At 40.8% G+C, this 16281-nt stretch overlaps 1 protein-coding gene across 7 annotated transcripts in view; it reads left to right on the top strand.

The window, feature by feature from the left end:
• Positions 1–16281, top strand: part of PGS1 (phosphatidylglycerophosphate synthase 1) — a 135982-nt gene that overhangs the window by 17261 nt on the left and 102440 nt on the right. For all 7 annotated transcript variants that reach the window (XR_003568107.1, XR_003568108.1, XR_003568109.1 and 4 more), the window contains exons 4-7: positions 405–504; positions 834–1023; positions 3453–3631; positions 6922–7443. Coding sequence is in view for 4 of the 7 variants with exons in the window: in XM_027850185.1 (XP_027705986.1) it covers positions 405–504; positions 834–1023; positions 3453–3631; positions 6922–7443 (991 nt within the window). In the remaining 3 variants the exon portion in view is untranslated. The remainder of the gene's footprint in view (positions 1–404; positions 505–833; positions 1024–3452; positions 3632–6921; positions 7444–16281) is intronic.

The raw sequence follows: 16281 nt of genomic DNA, 5'->3' as shown, positions 1-16281 counted from the left end.
TGCAGATTGAGTCTATAACTTTTATCATGAACCTAAAATGAATGAGACCATCTTTTAGATTTGTCTCTCTGGGTTTGTTTTGTGACTTGGAGTATTGAAATAGGCACTTTTTCTTATAGTAGATTTTTATTTTAATTTGCTTTTATTTAGATACTTATAGGCCAGGTAGACTCTAACCCTAGTGGAAAATGGGGGAGAGGTTTAAATGTGAAAAGGCAAATTAGCCTAAGTGCTTCTGTTTTCCTGCTTCACTCTTGTGTATGGAGCCCCGTTTTTTGAGAAGCACTGCAGGAAGTTGAAAGTTTGGAAACCACTTAACTCCAATTACCTCACCAAAAAAGCAAAAAAAAAAATAGTATTTAGGTCCTTTACTTATATTTTCTTTGGGTCTTTTCTCTCAACAGGTGGATTGTATAGAAAGTAGTCTAGAAAGGTCACTACAAGCAAATTTTTCTTCAGACCTCAAAGTTTCCATTCTTTTAGATTTTACCCGGGGATCAAGAGGTAGGTGTTGCTCCCCTTTTCTCCTCTGAATTTTTCCTTAAAAAAATCCCACTGTTTTCTTTTCACTCTCCTTGGAAAGAGGTACAGCTATCACATACTAAGAGGACTCAAACAATCTCATCTCTTCTGTTTCTGGTGGATGTTGTAATATGTGGTTGGGGAGGATTCCCTGGATAGAATTAGCACCAGTTGGTTTGAGAAGCTGAGGCAAACAACTTGGGTGATGTTAAGATTGCTAGTTAGATCCTGACCAGTAGCTTTATGGGGATCTGGAATCACTGTGACCCCCTCCAAGTTACTGTTCTTTATGATTTTGTCCTCATTTCTAGGTAGGAAGAACTCCCGCACAATGCTGCTCCCATTACTGCAGAAGTTTCCTGATCAGGTCCGTGTCTCCCTCTTCCACACTCCAAACCTTCGTGGGCTCCTCCGGCTCCTTATTCCTGAACGCTTCAATGAAACCATTGGCCTTCAGCACATCAAAGTTTATCTTTTTGACAACAATGTGATCTTGAGTGGGTGAGTTAGCTTCTGTCTATCATCTCATCAGAGCCATGGTTTTTTTCAGGATTACTTTGGAGGAAATGATGGGGCTTTGGGAAGATAAAGGAAAAGAGATATCTTTAATTTCCCTGAAATTTAGAAAACCTCTTTCCTCACTTTCCCTCATGTTCTACCTTTTAGATGTCTTCCTTAGCATTGGCCCCCTTTGGCAGCTCATGGGGTCTTCTCTGTGATGTAGGAAATGTTTTTTCTGTTACTGGGGGATGTAACTATGAAGGGAAATCTCTTCATGGTCTCTGCTGTCACAGTCCTAAAAAAATACCAGGACTATGCTCATACCATTCCTTCCACTGGGAATACCTAAGAGGAGTCCAGTACTCCTCTTGTCCTATTCAGTCATTAAAGTTCAGTTTAAGCTCTGCCTCTTCCATGTGACCTCTCTGTAACAGTGATCTATCCCTTCTTTATAGAAGTGTAATTTAGTGCTTCTCTGTTTTGTCCCCTTTTCATGTGTTTATATTTTATCTTTTCAACAAGATAGTAAGCCCTTTAAGGCAAAGGTTGTTTTATTAATTTCTCCTTCATTGCCTATGTAGGAGCCATTCAGATATTTTAGTGATTGGAGTATCTGGAGTTGAGTCAGCCAACTTTTTTCTGTTTGGCCTGAAGGCTAGGCTAGATCATTAGGAAGATACCCTTTCTGTATGAATCAGTCAGTGAACAAGAATCATTAAATGCAATTATATGTCAGGTTCCTTCCCTCTTGTTGTCGAGGTCTATCGATCTTACCTTCGTAACATCTCTCAAAATGTCTCCTTCTGTTTTCTGACACTGCTACAACCCTGGTGTAAGCACTCATCAACTCTGCCTGGACCATTGCAAATAGCTTGCTAGTTGTCTGACCATAAGTCTCTCTCCTCTCTATTCTATCCTCCACTCAGCTGTCAAAAGTGTCTAAAGGGCAATTCTGACCATGTCACCCCCATTTCCTACTCCATAAACTCCAGTCGTTCCCAATCAACTCCAGGACCAAATAGAAAAGCTTCTATTTGTCATTCAAAGCCCTTCATAACCTTCTCTCCCCCTGCCCCCCCATGTCTTTTCTGTCTTACACTTTATCCATCCCAACTCCACCTCCTCTTTTACTCCAGTGACATTGGCAGTCAACATCAATTATTCCTCAAACGACACTCCATCTCCCCATTATGGGCATTTTCATTGGCTGCCCCTCGTGCCTGCAGTCCTTTCACTCCTCATTTCTACCTCCCGTCTTCCTTAAATTCACAGCTAAAAATCCTACCTGTTACAGGAAACCTTTCTTGATATCCCTTAATTTCTACAGCTTCCTCTCTCTTGCTCCAGTATATCCTGTATATGGCTTATTTGTTCATAGTCATTTGGATTCTGTCTTCCACATTAGACTGAGTTGCTTGAGAGCAGGGACTGTCTTTCACCTTTCTTTGTATCCCTAGCATCTAACTCAATGCTTGGCCCATAGTAGGAACTAAATAAATGTTGATTGGCTGACTGACTGGAAATACCGAGATAAAATAGTCTTGGACTCAAGGAGCCTACATTCTGTTGGGAGAGACTGCCAGTCCAAACAAAATTACATATGTTATAAATATAAGGTAACTTTTGGTGTTAAGCACTAGCAGGTAGGGGAAGGGAATCAGAAAATTAGGGAGCACATGAGCTGATCTTTGGAGGAAAGTAGTGATCCTAAGAAGTGGAAGTGAGAAGTGGGGCACCTTCACCTTAGCACAGAGTTGGGAGAGGTGATACTGTATGTGAAGAATAGCAAGTTGATCAGTTTGGTCAGACCAGGCCCACACAACTGCTGGCTTGAGGGCCACTTAGGGCACACCAAAAGATTTTGGGCAGCCCTCGAAAAATGTAGAGGAAAACATCCTTTGGCATGCTGCAAGCAGCCTGTAAGCCGCCTGAAGGCCGCAGGTTGTGCGGGCCTGGCTTAGACTATCTATAGAGTGTGTGATGGGAAGTAAAATATTGTATGTACTGGAAAGCTAGAGTGGAGCCAGGTGGCTAAGGGCTTTAAATGCCATAAGAGTTTGCATTTGATCCTTGGGGCAAAGGGGAGCCAAGGGAGTGACATGGTCAGACTTCAGGAAAATCACATTAACAGGTGTGTGGAAGATGGATTGAAGTGGAAGATACAAGTCAGGGAGACCAGTTGGGAGGCTATTTTGATTCTTTAGGCAAGAGATGATGAGGGTCTAAAGGAGATTGGTATGTGTGGAGAAAAGAAAACAGATATAAGAAAGGTTGATTCTATCTCCACAATAAGACTTGGCAATAAGTAGATGTGAGGGAGAGTGTAGAGTCAAGTATGATTCCAAGGCTGTAAACCTGGATGATTAGAAAAAAGGTAGTGATGCCCTTGACAGAAATAGGCTCTTTACCCTCTGTTTCCCTCCCTCTAGTGCAAACCTGAGTGACTCCTACTTCACCAATCGCCAGGACCGATATGTGTTTCTGCAGGACTGCCCAGAGATTGCTGACTTCTTCACAGAGCTTGTGAATGCAGTAGGGGATGTGTCCTTACAGCTTCAGGGTGATGACACTGTACAGATGGTGGAAGGGATGGTACATCCTTACAAAGGTAGGGGGATTGTGCTGTATAACTTTGCTGAGGTTTTGGTTGGGCAGGGATGAGAAGCAAGAGAGTGAGTTCCCTGCCTGTTTGTAGTGTGTTGCCAGCATATACTTTGATTCTTAGCTTCTTGAGTTGAGAATGCTATTCATGTCTAGGGGATTCAGAGACACACTTCAATCAAAATTTTCTGCTGCAATCGCAGTCTTGACAAAAATAAAATCCTTAGTGTGACTTTGAGTTGAGTGATTTTGTTCTTGTTGCTTTGGAAGGTGGCAGTGAATAAGTTATTTTATTTACACATGTCCTTGATATTTGATATTGCCAGTGGGTGAGATAGTTGGGAATGCAGAGCCAACAAGCTTAATAGCATGTTAACACTTATTATTAGTATACATAAGGCCACGGGAGAAGAGAACCTACTTGGTCTTAGGGTGACTAAGCTTTCATGTAGAATTTAGTGCTGTTATAGCTCCCCATACCAGTTTGGTCTCTGCCCTTGTCAGTTTATCAGGCTGATGAGACGATTGAGACACATAGGGAAGAGGAAGGATGCATTCTTGAGTGTTTACAGACCTACCCTTCCTTCCCTTCATCCTTTTGGTGCTGCTGTTGACTTGATGCTATTATTTCAGCTTCCTCCACTGGTGGGATGTGCTTGGTTTGGATCACTGCATGAACTGAGCTGGTTTGGTAGTAATTAAAATGGAAGTTAGCACCCCGTCTTCCTGAAAGATGAAATTATGGTAGTCTCTCTTTCCTGACCCTTTGAGTATTACTGGGAAATAAGATGAGGGGAACTATTGGGATTGGTGAATTGGACTAATTCTGTGACTTATTTGCTTTAGACCAGCTGATCTTCATAGTGTCCACTTCTGTGATGCTGGACTTTGAAAATCAAGATAGCTCCGCTGTAGGCCTAGGAATGGGCAGTGGTTGTCTTGCCTCTTCATTCAGCTTTCTGCAGGAAAGAGGTCCAGGGCTTTGAATGAAGGAAACTTCAGTCACCAGAGCCTAGCCAAAGGAGACTCTGTGGTAAAGATCTGGCACCAGGAAGGGTGGGAACAGTATGGGTTCTTTGCTATGTGCTTAGGGCAGTGAGCCAAGAGCCTGCCCAGCACTTATAGGAAACTGCTCTGGTAAATGACTATTTGTGGTGCATTGACTGGACTGCTCAGGAGCATTTCCCTCCCAAACCACTGGCATACAGGGACTTCTGCAGCTCCTACCTACACATGAGTCTGTAGCCTCCTGCCTAGATAGTGAAATGGAAGAGCCCTTGACTCTACTCTTTGCATGCAGGAAATCTTGGTGGTGGTTTACAGTTCCCTTGGGGCCCAGGGGATTTTTGCATTCTTTCAATTCCTGTGGCTTTAGCTGATTGTCTTTAAGAAGATTTGTGGTTGAAATCACAAGTAATCATCTTGGTGAGGGTATCATGGGGCATTTGTGGAATGGCAAAAGAAGACTGAGAGGTTCCCATTCTCCATATAGACACATATGATATCTGTGTCTTCAAAACCATCCTCAGCTCACTTTTCTTTTAAAGCTCACTCTAGCTACTTTGTGCCACCACCTCAAGTATTCCTGTCAGGCAGCCTTTCCCTTCCCTTCCTTTCCTATAGATTCAAAGCTTCATTAAGAATCAAAGATCAGAATCATTGTGAGGAGTGGAAATGTTTCTGTGGGGTAAGTTCTAGAGCAGCAGTTCTTCATCTTTTTGTGCCGTGGACCCCTGGCACAAAAGTCTGGTGAAACCTGTGGACCTCATGTTTTTAAATATGTTAGAATAAAGGAAAGAAAATGCTAAATTTCAGTTAGATGTCAATGATAGTAAAAGCATCTTTTTTTCCCCATCCAATTTTATAGATCTCTGAAATCTCCCTAAGTACCCCCCTTTTTGTGGGGGGGGTATCCGTGGAACCCAGATTAAGAACCCTTATTCTAGAGTATGAGACCATATGCTTGTTTTTAAATCTCCAGAGATTGTTATGAGGAAAGTATTTTGGTTTAGTGTTTGTATTCACAGTGCCTGGCACTTAATAAATTTGTGTTGAATGGAAGAAAAAAATCAGTGGTGGCAGTAGTCTAGGCCCCTCATCTTTCTTCACTTAAGACTTTATCCAGGTGGGGCCCAGGTTGGCTCTGTTTCATCATCTGGAAAGATAGTTGGGTTGTTTGTTGCATTTTCTGCTTCTCATCCCTGATGGCAGCCAGCCCCCTGAGATTGTGCGACTGCCTTACCTCTTCTACAAGATGAAAAACTCCTTGAGGAAAGGGATTATGTTTTATTATTTGTAAAGATGTAGAAGGGGATTTAGGTCTCTGCTTAGAATTTGGCTTTAGAATTGTCTCGTCCCATTCCTTTTTCTTGTGTTTCAACAGGGTATAACTGTTTAAGCAAACCTGAGACAGTCCACATGTCTCTTTGCTCATAATCTAACTTTCACAGGACAGACTTGAACATGTGTAGAGAGAAGGAGAAAGCGTTTGGATAAAGAGAGATGTCAATACTGTCTTCTCGTCAGGAGTGGGTAGTAGTGAGGTTGTGCTCAGGAGACCCAAGATGGCTGAGATGAAGCTCTGTTGAAGAAGAGAGCCAGAAGGAGGGATTTTAGAGAGGATATTCAGGGAAGAGATGAGTTACTTATTCACTTTGCCCTGGGAATGTGTGTGGCCACTTAGCTCATGTGGTACTTGGTAGTAGTTGTCATCCTCTTCACCATCTTCATCATCATCATCATCACAATAACAGCATGGCAAAACTGATAGGAAGACCCTTTCTGACAATACTGCTTGTGGGAAAAATGGCAAGTCAACCCTTTAGGACTATAAAAAGTTACAGATCAATCGCTAATCTGCCTTTGTAGGGCCATTCCTAAACAATGAAATCATAGGTCTAATAAAAAGAAACAAAAAGTTTTTTAGCTGACATATAGCACTTAAGGTTTACAAAAAACATTTTATATATAGTCTCCTCATTTGAGCCACACAACAACTTTTTAAGGTAAGTAGACTATAATACATGATAGAACGTGGTGTTAATGAGGTAGGCCAAGGTCATAGTTTGTATTCCTATATAGATGAGTTATTTTTAATCTTTCCCCAACTGGTCAACACAGATTAACACCCCTGGTTTCAACAGAGAACAGTTAAGAGAATTTGCAGAACCTACCACTTTGTATACAAAAGGTTGTATGTTTGTTATTAGTGCCTGTGTCTTGACATCATAGAACCGTGGCTTTGAGTCTCATCTGTTTCTTTTCCTTCTTCACCGATCTCCCCATGTCCCTTTCCAGGAGATCAGACCGCATATTGTGAGGCAGCCAACAAGAGAGTCATGGATGTGATCAACACAGCTCGGACCCGACAGCAGCTGCTCCATGCCCAGACTTTTCACAGTGACTCTCTTTTGACCCAGGAAGATGCAGCAGCAGCTGGTGACCGGAGGCCAGCTCCTGATACCTGGATTTATCCGTTGATCCAGATGAAGCCTTTTGAGATTAAAATTGATGAGATTGTTACAGAGACACTGCTGACAGAGGCAGAGAGGGATGCTAAGATCTACCTTACTACTGGTTATTTCAACCTAACCCAGGCCTACATGGATCTGGTCCTGGGCACTCGGGCAGAGTACCACATTCTTTTGGCTTCACCTGAAGTGAATGGCTTCTTTGGGGCCAAGGGGGTGGCGGGTGCCATCCCTGCTGCTTATGTCCATATAGAGAGACAGTTCTACAGTGAAGTCTGTAGCCTAGGGCAGCAGGAACGAGTGCAGCTACAGGAATACTGGCGGAGTGGTTGGACCTTTCATGCCAAAGGTAAGAGGGTTATCCAGCATGAAATGAAGTCCCTCACACTTAGGGAAATTTGATAGGAAAAATTAGGTGTAGTAAGAGTGTGGGTAAGGATCTCCTCCCTATCTCCATAGTTCAATTCCAAGGTCCTACCTGGCTAAGTACTTAAGTATCTTAACTTAATTATTATCTCTGTTTAAGTATGAACACTTACTTTTAAAGCACTTTTAACATTTATCCCATTTTATGTTTCAAAGCACCTTGGAAAGTACATTGACACTTTTGTCTGGCATTGTGGGGAAAGGAGCTGTTTTATATAAATGAAGTTTCTAGTCAATTGAAACTTAAAGTTCAAAACTATTTAAAAAAAATCTTAAATCACTTTTCATGGGACTCTTTATAAAATACATTACATAGTAACCAGCCATCATAAACAGAATATATGGAATATAATCTGTAACTTCTTTTTGGTGACTCATGATTTTGAACCTTAGTTAGAGGACTGTGCGATAGGCCTCTCAAAGTGTGAGTAGTCATTTATCCCTTCAGAATTCCAGAGTTCTGTACTTTTTTGAGTTCCTAGATCTGCTTTAAAAAAAAAAAAAGATTTTCATCTATTTTTACATTGCGTAGATTTCCCCTGGCAACCCTTTCCTTTCTGCTCCCAGAGAGTAAACTCTTAATAAGCAATTAAAAAGAGGAAGAGAGAAAGAAAATTCAGCAAAAGTAATCAACATAATGAAAACTAAAGTTAGAGGCATTATTCCACACCTCTGGCCTGACTCTAAAAAAGGAGCAGGAGTCCTGTTTTCTCATCCTTTTGTTGGAGCTAAGATTGTTCTTGGTAATTTTTGTAACATTCAGTTTTGGCTATTTTTGTGGTTCTTTCATCTTACATTGTTGTACTCATTGTTATATTGTTTTTCTGGTTCTGCTTACTTTACTGTGCATCAGTCTAAGTCTTAAAATGCTTCTCTATTTTCATCATGCTCATTGTTTCTCATAGTACAATAATATTCCATTACATTCATGTACCACAATTTGTTAAACCATACTAATTGATGGGCATTTACTTGATGTGCTATTACAAATATTTTGGTGTGTAAGGAGCCTTTCTTTTTTTTCATTGATATCCTTGTAATATATTCCTAATAGTGGAATCTTTGTATCAAAGGGCATGGACATTTTAGTGACTTTGCATGATTCCGGATTGTTTCCTGGAATGGTTGGACCAGTGCACAGCCCCACCAGCAGTGTATACATTATTAATATGTGTGTCTCTCCACCACCTTCAGTGTTGACTATTCCCATCTTTTATTACCATTGCTGGTTTTCTGGGTATGAAGTTAAACCTCAGAGTTGTTTTGATTTGTTTTTTTACTATATTATTAGTGATCTGGAACATTTTCATATGTTTATTATTAGCAAGTAATTCTTATTTTGAGAACTATTTGCTCATATTCTTTGACCACTTCTTTATTGAGAATGGCTTTTGACCTTAGGTATTTCTGGTATTTTTTTTTTTTTAGGTTAGGCAGTGGGGTTAAGTGACTTGCCCAAGGTCACATAGCAAGTGTTATGTGTCTGAGGCCTGTTGAACTCAGGTCCTCCTGACTCCAGGGCCAGTGCTCTATCCACTGCGCCACCTAGCTCCCCCTATTTCTGGTATTTTTGTACATATCTTCTAAAGAAAACCTGTATCAGAATTTGATACAAAGTTTTTTCCCAGTGGACCACTTCCCTTGTTCTAGATACATTAATTTTGTTTGTGCAAAGGCTTTTCAGTTTCATGTAATCAGAATCACTTATTTTATCTTTTGTGATTGCCTACATTGTTTATATATCCGCTTTTAAAACATTTTTCTTTTTTTCTCTCAATGCTTGCTGTTACTTCTTGCTGCTCATTCCTCCTTGCTTCTCATTGGCTGCTGCTTATCTCATTGGAATGAGAGGGAGCATGATTTAGTAGAAAGCGCACTGAATTTAGAGACTTTTGGTTTGTGTTTTGCCTATAGTCTTACTAGTTGCTTAGCCAAAGGCAAGTTACTTGGCCTCTCTGACTTGTCTTTCTTCTTCTGTGAAATGGGAATAAACCTGCACAGGAAATAATTCAATTGTACAACTACAGGAATGTTGCGAGGATCAAATGAGATAATTTAGGTAAAGTCCTTTGCAAATATTAAAACATTGTATAAATATCAGCCATTTTTATTGCTAACGAAGTAAAAGAGTGAGTGAAGGTTTCAGGGGTTTACTTATGAGTAAAGTGCATAGACTTTGTATCATCTATTTTGAGCTCTTGGAGGCATTTTCTTTTGGCTTTCTGGTTCTTGCAAGGTAGTTGTGTGTGGCAAGGACAGCTGGCAGCTGGCTTCTGGATAAGTGAAGTATATTATACACCTCTGTATCTTATATGAAAAATGAATATGCAATCAAGATCATGCAAGCATGATGGCAAGACTGGAGGTTAGGTCTTTTAATTTTTAGCCCTAGTTTTTCTCTTAACCATTCCTATTGAAGGGAAATGCTTCTCATGCAATTAATTTCCAAGATTATGCTGGTTCCTGTAGGCCCTTTTAATTGCCTATGGCCCAGAACTTGAGAGAGCATCCCAGGTATTCCTTGGTGAGTGACCAGGCCTGGTCTAGTGACTAGTGGCACTTGGTTTTCTCAGGAAAGGTGGGATCCTCCAGGGAGATGTTTGTTAGTCTGTGTGTAAAAGAAAGTTTAGGTTTGGTGTGGTGATTGCTGAGAACAGAAAAAAGAAAGAAGCAGAGGAAAGTGAGTAAATTTTAGTACCCATTATATATCCACAACTGCTACTAGAGCCACTGTGTGCACAGACAGGCATGTTAGCTCCATTAACACATGTAGAGCACTCTTTTGGTACATCTGGTGCTACTTTGGGCCAGCTTTTTTCCTTCTAGCTTACCTAGGCCTAGCCAGCATGTTGGGAGGTTCCCTATCTGTCAACTTTTGACTGTGCTGGTGGATAGTTTCCCTGAAACTTGTCTGATAAACGTTCAGTGACTCTCCATTTCCAGTTGGAATAGAAACACTTGACTGGCTTTTCCAGTGTCTCACCTTTTCCCGGACTAATGTGCTCCTGCCACTCCCTCTCCCCCACAGGAGGTGGGGCCCCTAGGCCTGAGAAGACTTGGATGTTTCTACATCTGAGTTGGGGGGTGCAGATAGAGAGGAGGAGAAAAAGACAGAGGACACAGCTGTGAATTCTGCTCCCAATCTGAAGGGCTTTGTGAGTATAACTGAACCTCACCGTGGAACTTAGAGACTGAGTTAGGGGTGGAGATTTGTTGCAGACAAAGCCATTTCCTGATGAGCATTGTGATTGGTCAGTAAAATGTATCAAGAATCTCTCTTTTCTGGTCTTTCTCTAGGTCCCTGACTATAGCCAGTTTGAGATAACAGCTCAACTCAACCCCTAACACCTTTACCCCCCCATTATAGGATAGGTTGATGAATGAATTTTATTTCATTTGGTGAACAAGCAGCCTTGTGTTTAACTGTTTTATGGAATAGAAAGGAATGTGTATGTTCTTGAACAGCTATTTATCTCAGTGATTCCCTTGTCCATACCATTGCTTGGGGAACCAAGCCTTGCAGGACAAACCCAGCACAAACCTTGTTGTTCCCTCTTAGAAGGTCATTGAAACCCCTGGGGCAGAAAGAGTGAGCAGGACGTAATTGTGTTCCTGTCCCCTCTATTTAGATGAGCTTGTAATTAAAAAGTAAAAGAGTGAGTGAAGGTTTCAGGGGTTTACTTATGAGTAAAGTGCATAGACTTTGTATCATCTATTTTGAGCTCTTGGAGGCATTTTCTTTTGGCTTTCTGGTTCTTGCAAGGTAGTTGTGTGTGGCAAGGACAGCTGGCAGCTGGCTTCTGGATAAGTGAAGTATATTATACATCTCTGTATCTTATATGAAAAATGAATATGCAATCATTGCAAACCCCTGGGGAAGAAAGAGTGAGCAGGACGTAATTGTGTTCCTGTCCCCTCTATTTAGATGAGCTTGTAATTAATATCCTTCCAGACTCTGATATTTTTCTACCCTCAACCCCTCTTTCTTCCCACAGCCTCCCCCCCAACCCTAGTGAACATACATTTGAAAAAACGCCTTGTCCTCTCTATTAAATGTAATAAATGATATTAAAAGGAAACAGAAGACAGTTCCTGACCATGAGAGAATTTACCATCTAGTTGGATACCAAAACATACTGAGATGACTTAACTTTTACAAGAGTTCATAGCAATAAATGAAAAGTTATAGATAAGATTATGATGAAATCCAAATTCAAATTGATTTGGTCAAATGAAATAATATACATGAAAGTGCTTTGAAGAATATGGTATGCTGTAAAATTCAAGAGCAGTCCTCACATTAAATTGTGAATGATATTTCACCTTTATGGCACCTTAAAGTGATGGTTTGGAGCAACAGGGATTTTTCCTTCATTTTACGGATGTGAAAATGGAAGCACAGAGAAAGGAAGTGACTTGTTCCAGGTCATCAAATTAGCAGTAGAACAGGGGATTGTACCGAACTCTGGTCTCTTATTTCAGTACTTTCCTCCCCAGATGTTTCTGTTGCTGGTCTTCAGGATGTTTCGAGATCAGAAAAGGTAACTGTGACGTATGAGGTCTTTCCCTGTGTATTCCTGGCTTCCAGTAGAGGGTCTAATCTTAGGAGGGATTTTGAGAAGCAGCAAGGGGGGGAGGGAGGAGGATAGAAGTTGAACTTCTGTTAGGCAACTAGCAGCTCTGATTCACAGCTTGTCAGTTTCCTGTTGCATACTTATACATTTTTTCCTGGAGAACATGCCAGGACAGAGTAAGGGTCCCCAGCTGTGATGGAAGCAGATTCAGCTATGAAGGGAAAAAAGATTTGGTGGAGATCCACCAACTCCTGACCTTCAGCGGAAAAAGCATGTTAGAACATCACTGACAGAATAGATCAATTAGCAATAGCCAACATTTATTGGTTCCCACTGAACTAGACATGAGGTCTCAAAAAAAGAGCCTAAGCATAAAAGTTATGAATCCTAATTTCCCTTGCATTTTATTGTGCCCCCTTTGAAACTATTACTGTTGGTTTTTTGGTAAGAGCAGGAAACATACCACTTCTGGGCAAATTCCAGGCTCACTACTATGCTGGAATCCAGCCCAGTCCTGCCAGGACACCCCACCCCAATCCTGAAAGACAGCACCCTCCTCACCCCCTTTTCCAGGGCTGAATGTTAGTGAAGTGGCCACACCTGTAATTCATGTTTTAGGTTTTGGGGCTCAGCTTCCAGGTAGACATAGATAAGCATCAAAATGAAGGCATGTAAAAATGAATCTTGGGCTCTCTTGGTTAGAGCTGAACTTTAATGGGGTGCGTTTGTCTTAAGCTGCAGTGAATTCACTGGTATCAATAACTGTGAGAAGCTCTGGAGTAGGAGGGGCATTGAGATTTCTGCTTTGTTTTGGGCCAGGGAAACTTGCTAATTATGAGACACTTTTTACCACTTTTTGGCCAGGCAACTTGGAACAGTACCTGAGGAGTTCTAATTAACAGCACAGGCAAGGCAGTCTTAGCCTGTTTGACTGGGCTAAATGTATATGTAGTTTCTCCTCACCTGAGTACGGACAGTTGTGCTAAGTGGAGATCGCACACAATAGAAACAGGGCATTCTATTCCCTAGAAAAGATGTTGACATCCTTGACTTCCAGGTTTCTGTGATCAGTACCCTGAGGACTGATACAGTTCTCTGGAGCCTGGTTTGTCACTGAGATGGATGTGTTCTTAAAATTCTGAAGCTTTCTCAACAAATGTCCTATGTCAGAGCTTCAGAAAAGGCCATAGGGGAGGGGCCACTTCTTTGTGACTATTCCTTCACTGCCAGCCCCCTTTCTAGCTTCTAGCATAGGGGTCAGGGGGAACACCAGGCCAAGTTAGATGTTTTGTCTTACAGGAGATTTCTCCCCATCATTGCTTTCTTATGCCGTCTTACCTTCCACAGGCTCCTAAATGACCTTTTCACCTCAGCTTAGAGGTGTTCTTTCCTTCTCTTTTTGTTCCTCAGGACAATAGTCTTTCCAAGACTAGGGAATTGTAAAGATGACAGTGGCTGGAATCAACACCTGCCACTGTCCAGGGCAGGTGAATCATAAGCTCGACTTCCCCACTCTTTTCAGTGTATCTTCAGTTGCAGTTTGGATCTGAGCCCCTGGCCTCTGGGATGAGGTTTAGGGAAGTAGCTCCTAACCTTTCAGAGTATGAGGTCTGTTTTTTGACATTAAAAAAAAAAAAGCCTAAAACCTCTCCCCCCAATGATAGAAATTATACTCTGTTGATTAAAAAAGAATTTGAAAAATTCTTCCCTTCTCTTCATCTTAAAACTCTTTGACATCATCCCCCATTATCTCCTTTCTCAAAGACTGTGACAATGATGGGTGGCCCTTCTTGACAAGGTCAGCCTATCTGTTTACAGATCCTTGATCCCATCTTCTTTCAGCTTCTCCAAAAATTTTAAATTCAGTCACCCTTTCTCTTTAATCTTCAACCTCAGTCTTTATACCTACTGCTGTCACATTTGCCCATCTCTCCCATCCTTTAAAAAAAACCAAACCTTTACTAGCCCCTATCATACTTTCAAGCTATTATCCTTTGTTTGCTCAGACTCCTAGAAAAGCTGTCTCCATTCACTACCTTCATTTCCTCTCCTTTCATTTACTCCTCAGTGCTTTGCAATATAGCTTGTGACTTCATCACTTGACTGAAACTGCTTCCTTCAAAGTTACCATTGATCTCTTAATCACCAAATCTACTAGTCTTTGCATCCTCATCCTTCTTAAACTGTTAGATTTGACACTGTTGACCACTTTCTCGTCTTAAATAATCTCTCTCCTTTTTGGATTTTCATGACGAAGATTCTACCTAAGTTCTTTTTAGTCTCCTTTACAAGTTCATCATCTAGATAGGGGTTCTTAACCTGGGGTCTGTGAATTTGTATATTTTGATGACTTTCAGTGTATTTGGCTTTCCTTCTAATAGGATGTTTTTGTTTTGGTTTTGGTTTTTTTTGCATTTGAAAATATTATTCTGAGAAGGGGTCCATGACACACACAAAAAAAGGTTAAGGACACCTTCTCTAGAATTAAATATAAACTCTGTTTAGCTTTTAAAAAGTCTTTCAAAACTTTGTCCCAGTCTCTCTTTACAGTACCCTTGCATGTTACTCTCCCCACCACACTGGCCTTCTCTCTGTTCTTCACAAATGCACACCCTCACTCCCCTTCTTCAAGAAATAGTTGAAGGACCACATTTTACATAAAACCTTTACTGATCTCAAGTGCTAGTACCCTCTCAATCTGCCTTGTATTAATAAATTGTATTTATTTGAATTTATTCTTATTTTATTCTGCATATGTGTACCCCTACATATCCTTCCATAGGGGCTGCCAGGTGACAGAGTACATAGAGTGTTGGACTTGGAGTCAGGAAGACCTGAGTTTAAATCTTGCCTCAGACACTTACTTAGCCAAGTGACTTGGGGCAAGTCATTTTTTTTTTTATTAATTTGTTTATTTTTAGTTTTCAACATTCACTTTCACAAGATTTTGAGTTCCAGATTTTCTCCTCATCTTGCCTCTCCCTCACCTGAAGACTCCTTCCCCTAATCTATCCTCCCTTCCCTTCTATCACCACTCCCCTTCCCCTCCTATTTTCCTATAGAAAGTTTATATATATATATATATATATATATATATATATATATATGTGTGTGTGTATATATATATATTTTTTTTTTGCTGAGGCAATCAGGGTTAAGTGACTTGCCTAGGGTCACACAGCTAGTGAGTATCAAGTGTCTGAATCTGGATTTGAACTCAGGTCCTCCTGACTCCAGGGCCAGTACTGTATCTACTGTGCCACCTAGGTGCCCCATGGGGCAAGTCATTGAAGAAAAAATATTTGCCTCTCTGTGCCTCAGCTTCCTTATCTGTGAAATGGGGGTAATAATAGCAACTACCTCCCAAAGTAGTTGTATCAAATGAGATTAATGTGTAAAGTGCTTTGCAAATCTTAAACACCATATAAATGCTATTTATTTTTTTCATTTATTATTTTTATTATCATTGTCATCTCCCATCATCTCCCATTAGCATATAAGCTCCTTGTGAGTAAGAATTGTTTCATTCATTGTATTTATATCCCTATTGCAGGGGTGGGGAACCTTCAGCCTTGAGGCCACATGTGGCCTTCTAGGTCCTTGGGAGTGGCCTTTTGACTAAGGCCAAGTTTTACTGAGCAAATCCTTTATTAAGGAGATTTTTTCTGTGAAGTTTGGAGTCAGTCAAAGGGCTACACTTGAAGACCTAGAGGGCCACATGTGGTCTTGAGGTTGCAGGTTCCTCACCCCTGCCCTAGTGCCTAGCACAGAGCAATAGGTGCTTAATAAATTCTTGTAGATTAATTGAAATAGTGGAACAAGCATTAAGGTAGCCCCTGGGTCCCCCATTCAGGTCTCTTAATGTTACCTGGTATTTGAACAAGCATTAAGAATTTTTGGTCTAGAACTAGTTCTCAGATTGTTGTCTTCTTATTGTATTATGATAATGGTTATAATTTTGTATTTGGTCTGAATTCATAATTTACTTATCACTGCTATTTCACAAAAGTAAGTACTATTGCCATTGGAAGTTGTTTTTCATCTTTTGTTTTTGGTGGAAAAGAAGAGTGGGTAAAATGGGAGTAAATATTGAAGTGATCTGTATATAGAAAAAAATTTGAACCCATTGATCTTCACCAACCTTTTTAGTTGTAATTGCCCCCAAATGAGGGGGCAGGGAGGGGTCA

Source organism: Vombatus ursinus, unplaced genomic scaffold (genome assembly GCF_900497805.2).
Source record: "Vombatus ursinus unplaced genomic scaffold, bare-nosed wombat genome assembly UNPS02008996.1, whole genome shotgun sequence".
NCBI lineage: Eukaryota > Metazoa > Chordata > Mammalia > Diprotodontia > Vombatidae > Vombatus > Vombatus ursinus.
Note: the sequence above shows the minus strand (reverse complement) of the source record. Positions and strands in the feature narration are given on the sequence as shown.